Source organism: Stigmatopora nigra, chromosome 4 (assembly GCF_051989575.1).
Source record: "Stigmatopora nigra isolate UIUO_SnigA chromosome 4, RoL_Snig_1.1, whole genome shotgun sequence".
Taxonomy (NCBI): Eukaryota; Metazoa; Chordata; class Actinopteri; order Syngnathiformes; family Syngnathidae; genus Stigmatopora; species Stigmatopora nigra.
The window spans coordinates 7,134,278-7,152,191 of NC_135511.1; the positions used below are offsets into that span (position 1 = coordinate 7,134,278).

The 17,914-nt window shown below is 33.1% G+C and overlaps 1 protein-coding gene and 1 long non-coding RNA gene across 3 annotated transcripts in view; one reads left to right on the top strand and one right to left on the bottom strand.

Annotated features, from left to right (window-relative positions):
- Positions 1-12,042, top strand: part of LOC144195132 (ADP-ribosylation factor-like protein 15) — an 84,088-nt gene extending 72,046 nt beyond the window's left edge. For both annotated transcript variants that reach the window (XM_077714549.1, XM_077714548.1), the window contains exon 5: positions 11,321-12,042. In XM_077714549.1, the coding sequence (XP_077570675.1) occupies positions 11,321-11,473 (153 nt within the window). In that variant the 3' untranslated portion in view covers positions 11,474-12,042. The remainder of the gene's footprint in view (positions 1-11,320) is intronic.
- On the bottom strand, positions 11,498-14,316 carry LOC144195135 (uncharacterized). Its single transcript, XR_013326054.1, has 3 exons — positions 14,114-14,316; positions 13,762-13,923; positions 11,498-11,667 (listed from the first exon to the last, which is right to left on the bottom strand). It is a non-coding gene; the product is annotated as an uncharacterized LOC144195135 (long non-coding RNA).
- Positions 14,317-17,914: the final 3,598 nt, after the last annotated feature.

Here is a 17,914-nt window from a genome sequence, read left to right on the forward strand (position 1 = left end):
GTGTTATTGGATCGTGATGTCTCGACTTGAGCGCTCATGGCACTGTCTGCGTGCAGGGTTTATAAAAAGGAAGCAATTCTTTATCTTTCTTACGGAGCAGTAATCTATAGCAACTTTAATCATGTGGCATTTGCTAACTCCAGCAAGGTGGTGTTTTTTTTTTTTTTGAAATTATTCCAAAGAAACTGGAAGGATTTGAAGACCTACATGCACAAACTCTTGGCACGTTAGAGGGAGAACAGGAGAAGTAGTGTAATTGACGAGAGTGATTGTCTTTCGTTGCTCAAGAAGACAATTGCCCTCAGGTTGTGGAAGGGAAGCTAAAGAGAAGCCTGTCTCCGCTTGCACGCACACAACCAACCCTGTTGGCCTTTTGAATGTCTGCCAGTGCAGGGCCCAGAGTCTTCCAGAAGAGGGCCTTGCTTGGTACCTGCAAGCCAGTCAGTCAGTCAGAAAGACAGACAGGCAAACAGGCAGCCAGCCGCTTCGTCTGGAGCTATTGCCCGGACCAGAGCAGCTCGAGTTACCCAGACAGATTTGTTAACACTGTTTGGGTCCACTCGCCTTTCTCGCCGGGCCTCTCGGCCAAACGCGGGTGAGCGAGGTGACTTAATCTGTCATTAAACTCACATTACACCCGGACCGAGACTCGGCCAGGGGGGGGGCGAGAGACCCTGTTTGCTGTCGTGCTCGCTGGCATGGATGGTTGCATTCGAGCAGACGCGAGACCCCACTGACCCCCCTCATTATGGGTAGGCAACACACTCCAGAAATAAGAAATTTCACTTTAAGGCATTTGAGTGAGGGTCATGTCGACAACTAAGAAGATAAGGTGACCTGTTAAATCCGATCGCTCGATGATCGTCAGGGTTAACCCTTTTATAAGGCCCTCATTTTACTTCTTGGCTGCCATTGACAGTGCTAGATGTCCAATTTATTTCTACCGGGAAAAAAACCAAACGATTGTATGTTATATCACCACTTATTGGTACACAAAAAAGTCTAGATATAAATTTGATTTTAAACACAATAAAAGGAAGCCCATACAATGAGAAAAACATTGTCATCTTACATTAATTGTATCAATTGCACCTGTTTGCGTGTTCGTTTACTGAAAGTTCCCCCGGGTAACAACAGCAAAAATGCAAGAATCATGGTGTTTTTCCCTATTTAATAAAGGCTTTTTCACCCATTGACCTCCCAGCCGTCTGCAAAACAATTTACAGGTAGCGTCATTTTTTGTATTAACCACTTTGACAGGAACATGTGCAGACTTGCGAGCAAACTCCAATTTGTTCATATTTTATAAATGTGTTTGGCCCAAAGGAGAGAATGAAAATCATCAGGTGCAGGGTCAATCTGTGACTAATAACATTGTTATGAACTGTTCACGCATTTCCAAATGATAAATTACATTTTAATATCCTTAACCACCATATATATATATATATATATATATATATATATATATATATATATATATATATATATATATATATATATATATATATATATATATATATATATATATATATATATATATATATATATATATATATATATATATATATATATATATATATATATATATATATATATATATATATATATATATATATATATATATATATATATATATATATATATATATATATATATATATATATATATATGTATATGTATGTGTGTGTACGTGTGTGTATATGTACATGTATATATGTCTATATTATTATTTTTATATTTGTATATATCAAATCAATCAAATCAATTCAAAAGTCTTTATTGTCATGATACAACAGCTGCATATAACAAAATCAGTGGTTCTACTCCACAAAGTGTGTTTCCACGGCCAATCTAACATATTGCACATTGTTACTGCACAGAGGGGATTGTGTCATGCTAATGCAAGTTTGAAGCCAAAATGGCTCTGGGAAAAACACTGTCCCAAAGCCTTTGTCCATGTTTTGTGAGACCTGTAGCATCTGCCAGAGGGCAGCAGCTAGAATAGGTTGTGACCAGGGTGGTAGGGATCCCGGACAATGTTCCCGGCTGACTCTGCTGAGGTACCGAAGGCTGGCAATGTGATCCAGTGGGGAGAAAGAGCAGCCGATGTTCTTCAGGGCGGTGTTGATCACTCTCTTCATGGTTTTTCCGTCTGTTGCCATTTTTCCAGCTTACTACACTGTAATATAGTATACCAGGATCCTCTACACGGTGTATGTGTATGTATGTGTATAGCTACATGTACAATGTACATATGCATGTGTATACATACATGTCCAATGTACGTATGCATGGGTAAACATACGTGTAAAATGTACGTAGGCATGTGTATACGTACATGTGCAATGTACGTTTGCATGTTTATTCATACATGTGCAATGTACATTCATTCGGGAAATTTCATTGTGACAGTAACAGGAGGGTGAGTAAGGCTTTTTTTCTTTAAAAAAATGACATAGTATAATAAGGCTTTTTTTCTTTAAAAAAATGACATAGTATAATAAGGCTTTATTTCTTTAAAAAAATGACATAGTATAATAAGGCTTTTTTTTCTTTAAAAAACGACATAGTATAGTAAGGCTTTTTTTCTTTAAAAAATGACATAGTATAGTAAGGCTTATTTTCTTTAAAAAATGACATAGTATAGTAAGGCTTTTTTTCTTTAAAAATGACATAGTATAGTAAGGCTTTTTTTTCTTTAAAAAATGACATAGTATAGTAAGGCTTTTTTTCTTTAAAAAATGACATAGTATAGTAAGGCTTTTTTAAAAAAAAAATGACATAGTATAGTAAGGCTTATTTTCTTTAAAAAATGACAAAGTATAGTAAGGCTTTTTAAAAAAAAAATGACATAGTATAGTAAGGCTTATTTTCTTTAAAAAATGACATAGTATAGTAAGGCTTTTTTTCTTTAAAAAATGACATAGTATAGTAAGGCTTATTTTCTTTAAAAAATGACATAGTATAGTAAGGCTTTTTTCTTTAAAAAATGACATAGTATAATAAGGCTTTTTTTCTTCAAAAAATGACAGTATAGTAAGGCTTTTTTTTTTTTTAAAAATGACATAGTATAGTAAGGCTTATTTTCTTTAAAAAATGACATAGTATAGTAAGGCTTTTTTCTTTAAAAAATGACAGTATAGTAAGGCTTTATTTCTTTAAAAATGACATAGTATAGTAAGGCTTTTTTTTTAAAAAAATGACATAGTATAGTAAGGCTTATTTTCTTTAAAAAATGACATAGTATAGTAAGGCTTTTTTCTTTAAAAAATGACATAGTATAGTAAGGCTTTATTTCTTTAAAAATGACATAGTATAGTAAGGCTTTTTTTCTTTAAAAATGACATAGTATAATAAGGCTTTTTTTCTTTAAAAAATGACATAGTATAATAAGGCTTATTTTCTTTAAAAAATGACATAGTATAGTAAGGCTTTTTTTCTTTAAAAAATGACAGTATAGTAAGGCTTTTTTTCTTTAAAAATGACATAGTATAGTAAGGCTTTTTTTCTTTAAAAAATGACAGTATAGTAAGGCTTTTTTTCTTTAAAAATGACATAGTATAGTAAGGCTTTTTTTCTTTAAAAAATGACATAGTATAGTAAGGCTTTTTTTCTTTAAAAAATGACATAGTATAGTAAGGCTTTTTTTCTTTAAAAAAATGACATAGTATAGTAAGGCTTATTTTCTTTAAAAAATGACATAGTATAGTAAGGCTTATTTTCTTTAAAAAATGACATAGTATAGTAAGGCTTTTTTCTTTAAAAAATGACATAGTATAGTAAGGCTTTTTCTCTTTAAAAAATGACATAGTATAGTAAGGCTTTTTTTTTTAAAAAATGACATAGTATAGTAAGGCTTTTTTTCTTTAAAAATGACATAGTATAGTAAGTCTTTTTTTTTTAAAATGACATACTATAGTAAGGCTTTTTTTCTCTAAAAAATGACATAGTATAGTAAGGCTTATTTTCTTTAAAAAATGACATAGTATAGTAAGGCTTTTTTCTTTAAAAAAATGACATAGTATAGTAAGGCTTTTTTTTCTTTAAAAAATGACATAGTATAGTAAGGCTTATTTTCTTTAAAAAATGACATAGTATAGTAAGGCTTATTTTCTTTAAAAAATGACATAGTATAGTAAGGCTTGTTTTCTTTAAAAAATGACATAGTATAGTAAGGCTTTTTTTCTTTAAAAATGACATAGTATAGTAAGGCTTTTTTTTCTTTAAAAATGACATAGTATAGTAAGGCTTTTTTTTCTTTAAAAAATGACATAGTATAGTAAGGCTTTTTTTCTTTAAAAAATGACATAGTATAGTAAGGCTTTTTTTCTTTAAAAAATGACATAGTATAGTAAGGCTTTTTTCTTTAAAAAATGACATAGTATAATAAGGCTTTTTTTCTTTAAAAGATGACATAGTATAGTAAGGCTTTTTTTTTTTTAAAAATGACATAGTATAGTAAGGCTTATTTTCTTTAAAAAATGACAGTATAGTAAGGCTTTTTTTCTTTAAAAATGACGTAAGGCTTTTTTCTTTAAAAAAAAAGACATAGTATAGTAAGGCTTTATTTCTTTAAAAATGACATAGTATAGTAAGGCTTTTTTTTTTTTAAAAAATGACATAGTATAGTAAGGCTTATTTTCTTTAAAAAATGACATAGTATAGTAAGGCGTTTTTCTTTAAAAAATGACATAGTATAGTAAGGCTTTATTTCTTTAAAAATGACATAGTATAGTAAGGCTTTTTTTCTTTAAAAATGACAGTATAGTAAGGCTTTTTTTCTTTAAAAATGACATAGTATAGTAAGGCTTTTTTTCTTTAAAAAATGACATAGTATAGTAAGGCTTTTTTTCTTTAAAAATGACATAGTATAGTAAGGCTTATTTTCTTTAAAAAATGACATAGTATAGTAAGGCTTATTTTCTTTAAAAAATGACATAGTATAGTAAGGCTTTTTTCTTTAAAAAATGACATAATATAGTAAGGCTTTTTTTCTTTAAAAAATGACATAGTATAGTAAGGCTTTTTTTCTTTAAAAATGACATAGTATAGTAAGGCTTTTTTTTTTTAAATGACATACTATAGTAAGGCTTTTTTTCTTTAAAAAATGATATAGTATAGTAAGGCTTATTTACTTTAAAAAATGACATAGTATAATAAGGCTTTTTTTCTTTAAAAGATGACATAGTATAGTAAGGCTTTTTTAAAAAAAAATGACATAGTATAGTAAGGCTTATTTTCTTTAAAAAATGACATAGTATAGTAAGGCTTTTTTCTTTAAAAAATGACATAGTATAGTAAGGCTTTATTTCTTTAAAAATGACATAGTATAGTAAGGCTTTTTTTCTTTAAAAATGACATAGTATAATAAGGCTTTTTTTCTTTAAAAAATGACATAGTATAATAAGGCTTATTTTCTTTAAAAAATGACATAGTATAGTAAGGCTTTTTTTCTTTAAAAAATGACAGTATAGTAAGGCTTTTTTTCTTTAAAAATGACATAGTATAGTAAGGCTTTTTTTCTTTAAAAAATGACAGTATAGTAAGGCTTTTTTTCTTTAAAAATGACATAGTATAGTAAGGCTTTTTTTCTTTAAAAAATGACATAGTATAGTAAGGCTTTTTTTCTTTAAAAAATGACATAGTATAGTAAGGCTTTTTTTCTTTAAAAAAATGACATAGTATAGTAAGGCTTATTTTCTTTAAAAAATGACATAGTATAGTAAGGCTTATTTTCTTTAAAAAATGACATAGTATAGTAAGGCTTTTTTCTTTAAAAAATGACATAGTATAGTAAGGCTTTTTCTCTTTAAAAAATGACATAGTATAGTAAGGCTTTTTTTTTTAAAAAATGACATAGTATAGTAAGGCTTTTTTTCTTTAAAAATGACATAGTATAGTAAGTCTTTTTTTTTTTAAAATGACATACTATAGTAAGGCTTTTTTTCTCTAAAAAATGACATAGTATAGTAAGGCTTATTTTCTTTAAAAAATGACATAGTATAGTAAGGCTTTTTTCTTTAAAAAAATGACATAGTATAGTAAGGCTTTTTTTTCTTTAAAAAATGACATAGTATAGTAAGGCTTATTTTCTTTAAAAAATGACATAGTATAGTAAGGCTTATTTTCTTTAAAAAATGACATAGTATAGTAAGGCTTGTTTTCTTTAAAAAATGACATAGTATAGTAAGGCTTTTTTTCTTTAAAAATGACATAGTATAGTAAGGCTTTTTTTTCTTTAAAAGATGACATAGTATAGTAAGGCTTTTTTTTTTTTAAAAATGACATAGTATAGTAAGGCTTATTTTCTTTAAAAAATGACAGTATAGTAAGGCTTTTTTTCTTTAAAAATGACGTAAGGCTTTTTTCTTTAAAAAAAAAGACATAGTATAGTAAGGCTTTATTTCTTTAAAAATGACATAGTATAGTAAGGCTTTTTTTTTTTTAAAAAATGACATAGTATAGTAAGGCTTATTTTCTTTAAAAAATGACATAGTATAGTAAGGCGTTTTTCTTTAAAAAATGACATAGTATAGTAAGGCTTTATTTCTTTAAAAATGACATAGTATAGTAAGGCTTTTTTTCTTTAAAAATGACAGTATAGTAAGGCTTTTTTTCTTTAAAAATGACATAGTATAGTAAGGCTTTTTTTCTTTAAAAAATGACATAGTATAGTAAGGCTTTTTTTCTTTAAAAATGACATAGTATAGTAAGGCTTATTTTCTTTAAAAAATGACATAGTATAGTAAGGCTTATTTTCTTTAAAAAATGACATAGTATAGTAAGGCTTTTTTCTTTAAAAAATGACATAATATAGTAAGGCTTTTTTTCTTTAAAAAATGACATAGTATAGTAAGGCTTTTTTTCTTTAAAAATGACATAGTATAGTAAGGCTTTTTTTTTTTAAATGACATACTATAGTAAGGCTTTTTTTCTTTAAAAAATGATATAGTATAGTAAGGCTTATTTACTTTAAAAAATGACATAGTATAATAAGGCTTTTTTTCTTTAAAAGATGACATAGTATAGTAAGGCTTTTTTAAAAAAAAATGACATAGTATAGTAAGGCTTATTTTCTTTAAAAAATGACATAGTATAGTAAGGCTTTTTTCTTTAAAAAATGACATAGTATAGTAAGGCTTTATTTCTTTAAAAATGACATAGTATAGTAAGGCTTTTTTTCTTTAAAAATGACATAGTATAATAAGGCTTTTTTTCTTTAAAAAATGACATAGTATAATAAGGCTTATTTTCTTTAAAAAATGACATAGTATAGTAAGGCTTTTTTTCTTTAAAAAATGACAGTATAGTAAGGCTTTTTTTCTTTAAAAATGACATAGTATAGTAAGGCTTTTTTTCTTTAAAAAATGACAGTATAGTAAGGCTTTTTTTCTTTAAAAATGACATAGTATAGTAAGGCTTTTTTTCTTTAAAAAATGACATAGTATAGTAAGGCTTTTTTTCTTTAAAAAATGACATAGTATAGTAAGGCTTTTTTTCTTTAAAAAAATGACATAGTATAGTAAGGCTTATTTTCTTTAAAAAATGACATAGTATAGTAAGGCTTATTTTCTTTAAAAAATGACATAGTATAGTAAGGCTTTTTTCTTTAAAAAATGACATAGTATAGTAAGGCTTTTTCTCTTTAAAAAATGACATAGTATAGTAAGGCTTTTTTTTTTAAAAAATGACATAGTATAGTAAGGCTTTTTTTCTTTAAAAATGACATAGTATAGTAAGTCTTTTTTTTTTTAAAATGACATACTATAGTAAGGCTTTTTTTCTCTAAAAAATGACATAGTATAGTAAGGCTTATTTTCTTTAAAAAATGACATAGTATAGTAAGGCTTTTTTCTTTAAAAAAATGACATAGTATAGTAAGGCTTTTTTTTCTTTAAAAAATGACATAGTATAGTAAGGCTTATTTTCTTTAAAAAATGACATAGTATAGTAAGGCTTATTTTCTTTAAAAAATGACATAGTATAGTAAGGCTTGTTTTCTTTAAAAAATGACATAGTATAGTAAGGCTTTTTTTCTTTAAAAATGACATAGTATAGTAAGGCTTTTTTTTCTTTAAAAATGACATAGTATAGTAAGGCTTTTTTTTCTTTAAAAAATGACATAGTATAGTAAGGCTTTTTTTCTTTAAAAAATGACATAGTATAGTAAGGCTTTTTTTCTTTAAAAAATGACATAGTATAGTAAGGCTTTTTTCTTTAAAAAATGACATAGTATAATAAGGCTTTTTTTCTTTAAAAGATGACATAGTATAGTAAGGCTTTTTTTTTTTAAAAATGACATAGTATAGTAAGGCTTATTTTCTTTAAAAAATGACAGTATAGTAAGGCTTTTTTTCTTTAAAAATGACGTTAGGCTTTTTTCTTTAAAAAAAAAGACATAGTATAGTAAGGCTTTATTTCTTTAAAAATGACATAGTATAGTAAGGCTTTTTTTTTTAAAAAAATGACATAGTATAGTAAGGCTTATTTTCTTTAAAAAATGACATAGTATAGTAAGGCGTTTTTCTTTAAAAAATGACATAGTATAGTAAGGCTTTATTTCTTTAAAAATGACATAGTATAGTAAGGCTTTTTTTCTTTAAAAATGACAGTATAGTAAGGCTTTTTTTCTTTAAAAATGACATAGTATAGTAAGGCTTTTTTTCTTTAAAAAATGACATAGTATAGTAAGGCTTTTTTTCTTTAAAAATGACATAGTATAGTAAGGCTTATTTTCTTTAAAAAATGACATAGTATAGTAAGGCTTATTTTCTTTAAAAAATGACATAGTATAGTAAGGCTTTTTTCTTTAAAAAATGACATAATATAGTAAGGCTTTTTTTCTTTAAAAAATGACATAGTATAGTAAGGCTTTTTTTCTTTAAAAATGACATAGTATAGTAAGGCTTTTTTTTTTTAAATGACATACTATAGTAAGGCTTTTTTTCTTTAAAAAATGATATAGTATAGTAAGGCTTATTTACTTTAAAAAATGACATAGTATAATAAGGCTTTTTTTCTTTAAAAGATGACATAGTATAGTAAGGCTTTTTTAAAAAAAAATGACATAGTATAGTAAGGCTTATTTTCTTTAAAAAATGACATAGTATAGTAAGGCTTATTTTCTTTAAAAAATGACATAGTATAGTAAGGCTTCTGGTCAAGAAACGCAAATGATTACAAAGTAAACTGTGGTCATTTGGTGGCGTAGTGGTTAACTCACCTGTCTCCCGTATGGGAGACCTGGGTTCGATTCCCGGCCGTGACTCTTTTTCACTTAGTTGTTTCGGTGAACTTCTTGTCAAGAGACTCAAACGATTACAGAGAAAAGTGTAGTCACTTGGTTGGCGCAGAGGTTAGAGCACAGGACTCCCGTCTGGGAGACCTGGGTTCGATTCCCGGTCGTGACACTTTTTCACTTAGTTGTTTCTGTGGACTTCTTCTCAAGACACTGAAATGATTACAAAGAAAAGTGTAGTCACTTGGTTGGCGCAGAGGTTAGATCACTGGACTCCCGTGTGGGAGACCTGGGTTCGATTCTCGCTGTTGCCCTTTGGCTGATCACGACACCATGTAGTCTGGAAAATGGAATAAGAAGAAAAGAAAAGAAAAATCTTTTTAATTTATATTAAACACTTAGTCATACTTTTCAGCAAAAGGTTATATTCCGAACTGCCTTCGGCAGTTCGGAAGACAGTTGAAGGACCTGTCTGTGCGAAAGGCGTTCTCGGGTCGGCCTTCGGCCGACCCTCGACCGCTTGCTTGGTCAGTGAACCGCCGACACCGGGAAGCGAACTCACGTTCTCTCCGTGCAAAGGCGAGTGTGCAACCCACTACACCAACTCGTGCCCCACTTATACATGGGTGTTGAAACGTTTTATCCAAGGAAATGGGGCGAAACACTTAGTCATTTTTTGGACAAAATGCTTCATCCACCACTGAATACTTATTCAGTTAAACACTTAGGCATTTAACTTATTATTTTAACTGAATATTTGGAAAATCTTTGCCGGCACTGGGAATTGAACCCAGGCCCACACCGGTGGCAGACTGATGACTTAGCCACTGGGCCACCAACCTGTAAGAGAAAGCAGTAGTACTTATAGTTTTATCCAAGGAAATGGGGTGAAACACTTAGTCATTTTTTGGACAAAATGCTTCATCCACCACTGAATACTTATTCAGTTAAACACTTAGGCATTTTAACTTACTATTTTAACTGAATATTTGGAAAATCTTTGCAAGCACTAGGATTTGAACCCAGGACCACAGAGGTGGGAGACTGATGACTTAACCACTGATCCACCACCCTCTGAGAGTATGTGGTAGTATCTGCAGTTTTACCTCTTTCATTTACCTGAATAATAGTGGGAAAATTTTTGCAAGCACTAGGACTTGAACCCAAGACCAAAGAGGTGGAAGACTGATGACTGATCTACTGGGCCACCACTCTACAGGATTATGCAGTAGTATTTGTTGTTTTGTCTCTTTCCAATCCCAGATCATACTTAGTACTTGATGGTACCTTCAAGTAGGGAAAGTTAGGTAAGCAGAGCAAAGCAGGATTTGAACCCAGGTCCACAGAGGTGGGAGGCCAATGACTTATTCACTGGACCAAAGGTTCCCAAAAGTAAGCAGTAGTACATGTACATATACATGTACATGTACTTTGTACATATACATGTACATGTACTTTGTACATGTACATGTACATGTACTTTGTACATGTACATGTACATGTACTTTGTACATGTACATGTACATGTACTTTGTACATGTACATGTACATGTACTTTGTACATATACATGTACATGCACTTTGTACATATACATGTACATGTACTTTGTACATATACATGTACATGTACTTTGTACATATACATGTACATGTACTTTGTACATATACATGTACATGTACTTTGTACATATACATGTACATGCACTTTGTACATATACATGTACATGCACTTTGTACATATACATGTACATGTACTTTGTACATATACATGTACATGTACTTTGTACATATACATGTACATGTACTTTGTACATATACATGTACATGTACTTTGTACATATACATGTACATGCACTTTGTACATATACATGTACATGCACTTTGTACATATACATGTACATGTACTTTGTACATATACATGTACATGTACTTTGTACATATACATGTACATGTACTTTGTACATATACATGTACAGGTCATTACTTGATTTGCTGGGTGATCAATGTGTTTTCTTTTTAATTCTTTGATCTCCGTCCCTGATGCAAAAACACACTGTTTTCCCATGTGTGTGCACACAGATCAAAAAGTATTTTGAGCTGGAACCGCTGGCCCGGGGCAAGCGCTGGATTCTGGACGGCAGCAGTACGGACCACGTAGACGCGGTGAAGGAAAGCTTTGCCCAGTTCATCGGCCTGCTGGAAGACAAAGATGCACCCGTCACCAGCATATGATGGCGTTTATCAACGCCCAGAGACACGTATGGCGTACTGCTCCTCTGTATCCGAGCCCCCACCTTTTTTTCAGGACTACTTTCCAGGGGCCTTCAGAACCACGTAGAACCTCGTCGTTACAACGCTCCTGCTCCTTGAGTCGAGGCAGGCTCACCCCCTTTTGACACTCCGGCACAAAATGGAGCCCAGCTGGTCTGCAGAAAAAAATCAACATTCATTACTCATCAGGATTTACAAGTGGAAACCTTGACATTTGTGTGTAATGTACAGGGGTAACATATTAAATGGGTCAACGCCATATCTTACTGGAGCCTCGGCCACTGTACAACTATACGTCGCAAGGGCACAGTAGTGCTACTAATCCTGTGACTCTGCAAGGGCGCCAAAACAGACTTTTAGCAACGTGGTAAGCTTTTTGCTGGGAATAGATGTTTTTATTAACACATATCACACCATGTGAACTCTTCTCTCAAGCCAATGTCCAAGTATTAGGGGCTCGGTGAAAGGGGGAAAAACACTGCCTAAAATGATCAAATGTTAATGGAATTAAAGAATTTATGACATTGTAACGGATTCGGAAATTATTTGGATTTGCGATTAACTCGGATTAATCACTTTGTCATTAACACAATGCAACACATTCACGTGTAGTATACACAATATTAATTGTCATACCTAAACCCATATCTGTATCCTCTCCATAGATGGTGTCCCCACAGTAAATTAAGTTTTAATGAGCTTGTAATGCTACATCAAGTTAGGTAGCATATACAGTAATAGTGTATACAAGTACCATACGTTTGATTTAGCCTAAAAAGGAAATCTTTTTTTTTGGTGGCTCTGATTATAATTCACAAATTTTCAAACTACACAAAAGTCTGATGATAGAGATTAAACTAATTAATTAATATAATATAATGAGGGGGAAAAAGCCATAATTGACAGGAACACTAAACTTAATTTTATAAAGTTTCAATATCAACTCATTATCTGCCATTAACAACAGTGTACATGTCCAAATTCATTTAAACTGGGAGGACAATCTGTGAATGCTTGTTTCATACCAACTGAATATATAAAAACAAACAATCTTTGAGTAAATGGCTGTCATTAAAATAGGGCCAAACTAGATAAACATGCAGTCAGTCAAATGTTATTTCCACCTAACCTAATAAGAGGTTCATATCATTGCAACTTCAATCTATTTGTATGGTTGCCATGACACCCACCCCTTTTGAGTGCTTACCTTATCATACCTGTACATACTCTGGCCCGACGTTGTGTCAATGTTTTCACTATGTTTCCGCATCTCAACCGACTTGATGTTATTTTTGGTTTTGTCCATTTGTCCGAATACGCCTCGTGCCGGCCCATCCAAAGTCAATTAATCAATGGAAGCAACAGCTGCATGTGACAAGTCCCTGTCTGACAGCCTAATGCCTTCCAACTGTCTGTGAAGAACCCTACTCTCCTTTAGGCTAGACCCTCACCTACCACCACTCCCTCAAACACCCAATTGGTATATATATTGCTTTGTTTGTTTTTTCTTCATGTTACTTATGTACCTGGCATCAACGTCTACAAAAATGCTGACTTTTGCTGTTTTCTTTGCTTGTTGAAATCTTAACTCTGCTTGTTTTTTTCAACGTTGATTAAATTTTGGAAAATTTAAACAATACTGTACCGGCTGAATCTTTTTATCTGTCCTGCCTGACCTGGTTAATGATCGTACAATAAACACACGTTTGAAATATCATGAGCAAGCTATGTGAATCAGCAAAACAAAACAAAATAATTGCACCAAATCCTTACTGTCTAATACAATGTTAACCACTTCATGCACAAATTGCATGCATTTAAAAATATATCTTTCTATTAGATAAATACTAATACAATTTGGGCTCATCCTGTGAGGGGTGTAAGGTTATTTTTTTTTTTCCATTTTGCATGAACCTCCCCTAAGCCTGCCACTTCACTACATCCATCTATCTTCTCCTAGGCCCATACTTCTAAATGATTTGAAGAATGAAACGTTTCAATATCTCTCTTATTTACATGCTCAAACCATCCAACTCTGGTCTCTCTGACCTTGTCTCCAAAACACCTAATTGCCACTGTCCCTCTATCATATTCCTATCCAAGCCGGTCACTCCTAAAGAGAACCTCAGGACCTTAATCTCTAGCACTTCTAGCTCCGCCTCCGAGCTACTGTCTCCAAGCATCATCACTGTCCTCCAGATCTTTCTTTCTCATCATTGTCATCGACACTCTACTATCACATTACGCACCTGATACTTTCCTCCAGCTGCTCCAGCTTGGCTGCAGACATTTCTTCAGTTCCTTTCCACAATCTCCATCAGCCAGCAATGTTGAGCCGAATTACTTGAAGTCCTCTTTCCTTCTTTACGGCTCCTCTTTGTCACTTCACTGTTGGACCCCTGGATCTTCTTCTAATTTACACACATGTACTTTGTTATACTCTTTAGTCAGCCACCAGGTTTCTATTGTTTACAAACTATGAAAAAGTTGTCTAAACAGCCCACTTAATGAACCCTGCAAGTTTTAGTCAACTGCAAATGTTTATTTACTAGAGCAAATACACACGGGCGTGTTTGCTTAAACCCAGCGAAGAATGCTTACCTGCCGTCCGTCGTCTTCTGGCTGCTGATAACAGATGTTACCCGGACATCCATCTTCGTACTCCAATCCCTCCTCCCACTGTTGAGGAAACTTGTGGCTCGGCGACCAGTCATGTTTGGCATGCAGTGTCATTTTATTGACATTATCTTTGTATGTATTACAAAATTATTTTAAATACAAGTCCTCCATAAAAGTGAGGACGATCAGATAATATTTTCCACTTTTATTTAGTGTATACAATAACAAATATTTTTTAAATTAAATAATAGTAGAGTAAAACTAATTTTTCGCAAAATATATTTTTAAATCTTTTTTTTGTTTTATATTAAAAACCATAAAATACATTTGTACTATTTTCCTACTTTTTGAAGAAAAAAATAATAGGGTTAAAATGACATTTTTAGTGTTTTTCCTTTATTATTAAAATTATATTTGTGATTCATGTGTGAATTGACATTGATCTGTTATGTGACAATATATCAAATTATATACAGTCAGCTGGGATAGGGTCCAGCACCCCCCGCAACCCTTAGGAATATGAAGTGATTCAGAAAATAAAATGACATTATTCTATTATACATAAATTATAACTGTTAGGTGGCTCTTTTTACGGTGGCTGAGACGTGTCAGGGCCGAGTAAATAGTCCAAACGCTGTACAAAAAGGTTCAAAGACAAATGCAAAATGTCACAACACAAACGCCTATTCCCAAATAAATAAATAAATAAATACATAAATAAATACGAATCGGCCAAAGCACGAACGCAGTTAGCCAAAGAATTGGGATTCGCATTATGGGTAATTGCATTGGTGCTTTAGGCCAATTTGCATGTCATTTTCTTTTCTTTTTTTTTTTGGACTAAGCACTTAACCCGACACTTCTTGGCCACCGTCCTCTTCTCATTCGTCTCGCTGTGAATTTACAACAAAAGTTAATTCCCTGCCAAATCTCCCAGTTCAAATGGTATGGACGTTTATCACTGTTAATGGCAGCCAAAGAGTCAGTTAAAGTAGGCCTCATTCCCAAACACAATCCCCCTTACATAGTCAGTTCAGACTTTTTTTTTTTCTCCCCCTGAGAGGCTTCCTGTCCTCTGCGTGATCTTTGCACGAATCCACCACTCAGCGCTGTAAAAGTCATTAATGCCTGATTGACTCTTAATGAGTTGAACTTTGAACCGCTTCTCACACAAGTCATAGCCATTCGTCCGTCTCTGTTGACTCCCATTTACAGTAAGCGCGTGCTTCAAAGTAGCCTTTTTGCCTTATTTGGACCGTGGAACTGCTTGACATTTGGAACGAACAATCGGTTACTCGGGAGGAACGGTTAAGGATTCATCCCTCAGCGTGTCTTGTTATGTTTAAAAATGCAAACGCGTTCCTTTTCCTTTTAGAACACGCGTAGCAACTCTGCGTCTAAAGGGGAACACTTGGAATATTTACGAAGGGGAGGGCTCACCCTTAAACACTTTACAGGACACTCATTTTTAGTGTCGTTGGCCATGATAGAAGTCCAATTATCCTTCTACTGTGAATTTCTACCAGTTTATGAACAAATCTGTTCGGACGGGAGGCTTGGCATTTCCGTCTAAGTAAGTCAAAGTCATTAAATTAAAAAAATCTTTGTTATTTATTGTAGGCCGTAAGATTTTTGTTTTTGTTTAATTGTATTACAGTGTTCCCTCGCTACTTTGCGGTTCAGCTACCGCAGATTTTTTGGGGGGAAAAAAAATACAAATATTATACATTGAAACAACATATTTTACAGGTTTTTTTTGTTATAACATGAATTTCACTCTCTCTACCCGTATTCTATATGGTGTACTGTATACAGGGGGGTAAAAAAAACTAAAATAATACTTTTTTTTTTAATTAAATTCAAATTAAGCATTTTTGAAGGGGAATCCTTAGTTCGCGGAAATTCACTTATCGCGGGTGGTCCCGGTCCCCATTAACCGTGATGACCGAGGGAACACTGTACACGTTAATTTTGCACTAAATTGACCGCAATGGCGCTTTTACCCTGAATTCCAACTGAATGCCTCGTGATGCTTTTCTACATCCTTGTTTGTCCTGCTGTCTAAATGTGTGTGCGTCCTTTCTCCTCTCTCCACGTGTCCCTCCCCAGTGCGGATGCAGACCCACAACCCAGGTGGGTACCCCCACCCACCTTTTGCCCCCCCCCTGGTTCCCCGCCACATCAAAACAAGAGCAGGGAGATCGGCCTTCTTGCTTTTCAGGCAAACATCACTCACTTTCTTTGTTGTCTGAGGCACAGGGGGGGCACGGTGGTTTATCTCCCAAAGCAACTGCCCCCGACTCCCCCCTCCCCGCTATCGCCTTGCAATCGTCCGTCGCTAAAAGCAAACGTCCGTCAAAGTCGGGGCGACGCATTCCTCGGAAAGGTCAATTAACGGCAGCCGCAGCTGTGAAATGGACTCGGGCGTTGGCCATTTTCATTTTGAAAATGGCACTGGCCACCCTCAAGCAAGGACACCTGACCAATCTTCAACACTTCACGTTAATGATGCCCCCGGCCCAATTATTTGCCACCATTCTAATTATTCTCCTTAAAAAGGTGACATTTAATCTCTTAAGTCATTGGTGGCGCGAGACGTCCCACCCATTTCGACCCCACGGTGAAAACAGATGGGGCGTCTAGCGCCATCGATGGCACTGAAACATGAGCATTCGCAGCCAGTTTCCTGTTTTAAATGAACTAGAACGCTGCCTTAATTTTTTGTAAGTCACTTTTATGTACCATGAAAGAACCAGAAGTTAAAGGATGCTAGAAACAGTACAAAAGAAATAGAATAGATGCTAAAAAAAAATATATATATATATATATGATCATTAAAATATCTCTTCAGAACCCTACCTCCCATTTCCTACTATAGCACCATGCCTAAATTTCATGGCAACAACATTTAATCTTTAAAAAAAAAATGGGGAAAAGAAATTAGCGCAATCAATGGCAAGGAATGAGTTAAAAATATTTACATTTCCTTTAGATTGGAGGGGTTTGCTAAAATGTTTTAAATCTGACATTTTATTTTTAGACAATGTTGTGCAGTCCTAGTTTTAATGAACATGTTCCTATGTTGTTTTCAAAAGTCTTTAAAAAAAGAATAGATTCTTCATTCTGTTTTAAATCGAATTGTAAACAGTAATTGAGATTCTGTATGAACAGCTCACAATGGGTGTGAAAGTATATAGCTTTTTAATATTCACTATTTTTTTTCATTAGGTTTAATGATTTTGCATATCGTTTAAAAGTAAATATTAAAAAAATCTAACAAAAACTTAACTATACACATTTTTCTAACCCCCAATTTTCCCAATAGCATATTAAAAAATGCTCTTCAAGTGATGTCCCAAACAAATAATAAGCACCTGTAAACATTTTTCTATAATATCTCAAGGGCAGTCACTTATAAACACCCATCTTGCCCAGTAGCTCTTGACCCATGTAGGCAGGTGATTGTGTCCAAAGGGAGGGTAGATGGGGGGTCTTTTATGAGCATGACCCTAACATGGCCGTCTCGACCAGTCTAGACTCTGAAGTCCCTGTCCTGCTGCTGCCCATCAGACTGTGACTTTTTACAAGTCCCAAAACAAAAGAGAGGGCGCGGCCTAGTGTAGCGCCGTCATCAACACGTCAACTATAGCAAAATTTCCCGCTCCATTGATTTGACGGCAGAGAACGCCAGGTGTCTGTTGGGGGGGGGGGGGGGGCATTCATTTTGATCAATCGACATCTAATCAACTACCAAACTAATTTTGATGGTCAATTAATCTTTTG